Source organism: Aptenodytes forsteri, unplaced genomic scaffold, assembly GCF_000699145.1.
Source record: "Aptenodytes forsteri isolate BGI_AS27 unplaced genomic scaffold, ASM69914v1 Scaffold506, whole genome shotgun sequence".
In the NCBI taxonomy this organism is placed as follows: domain Eukaryota; kingdom Metazoa; phylum Chordata; class Aves; order Sphenisciformes; family Spheniscidae; genus Aptenodytes; species Aptenodytes forsteri.
In genome coordinates this window covers 102,812-103,114 of record NW_008793946.1, presented here as the reverse complement: position 1 = coordinate 103,114, position 303 = coordinate 102,812, and the positions used below count along the sequence as shown (strand labels likewise).

The 303-nt window shown below is 74.9% G+C and overlaps 1 protein-coding gene across 1 annotated transcript in view; it reads left to right on the top strand.

Annotated features, from left to right (window-relative positions):
* VWCE (von Willebrand factor C and EGF domains) overlaps window positions 1-303 on the top strand; it is a 9,197-nt gene that overhangs the window by 3,521 nt on the left and 5,373 nt on the right. Inside the window, exons 5-6 of the mRNA XM_019471010.1 lie at window positions 5-29; window positions 116-286. Coding sequence (XP_019326555.1) covers window positions 5-29; window positions 116-286 — 196 coding nt within the window. The remainder of the gene's footprint in view (window positions 1-4; window positions 30-115; window positions 287-303) is intronic.

Below are 303 nucleotides of genomic sequence, written 5' to 3'. Positions count from 1 at the left end.
GGAGCCGGCCAACGGCGTCCGCTGCACCGGTGAGCCGGGACGGGGAGGTCCCAGTGGGACGGGGGGTCCCGGTGGCAGCGGCCCCCCATCTCCAGCTCTCCCCTCTTGCCCCCAGACATTGACGAGTGCCTGAGCGCTGCCTGCGAGGGTCTCTGCGTTAACACCGAGGGCGGCTTCGTCTGCGAGTGCGGCCCCGGCATGCAGCTCTCCACCGACCGCCACAGCTGCCAGGGTGCGCGGGGGCCGGGGGGCCGGCCGGGGGGCAAGCGGGGGCCAGCCGGGGCTGCTGACCCTGAGCCTTCG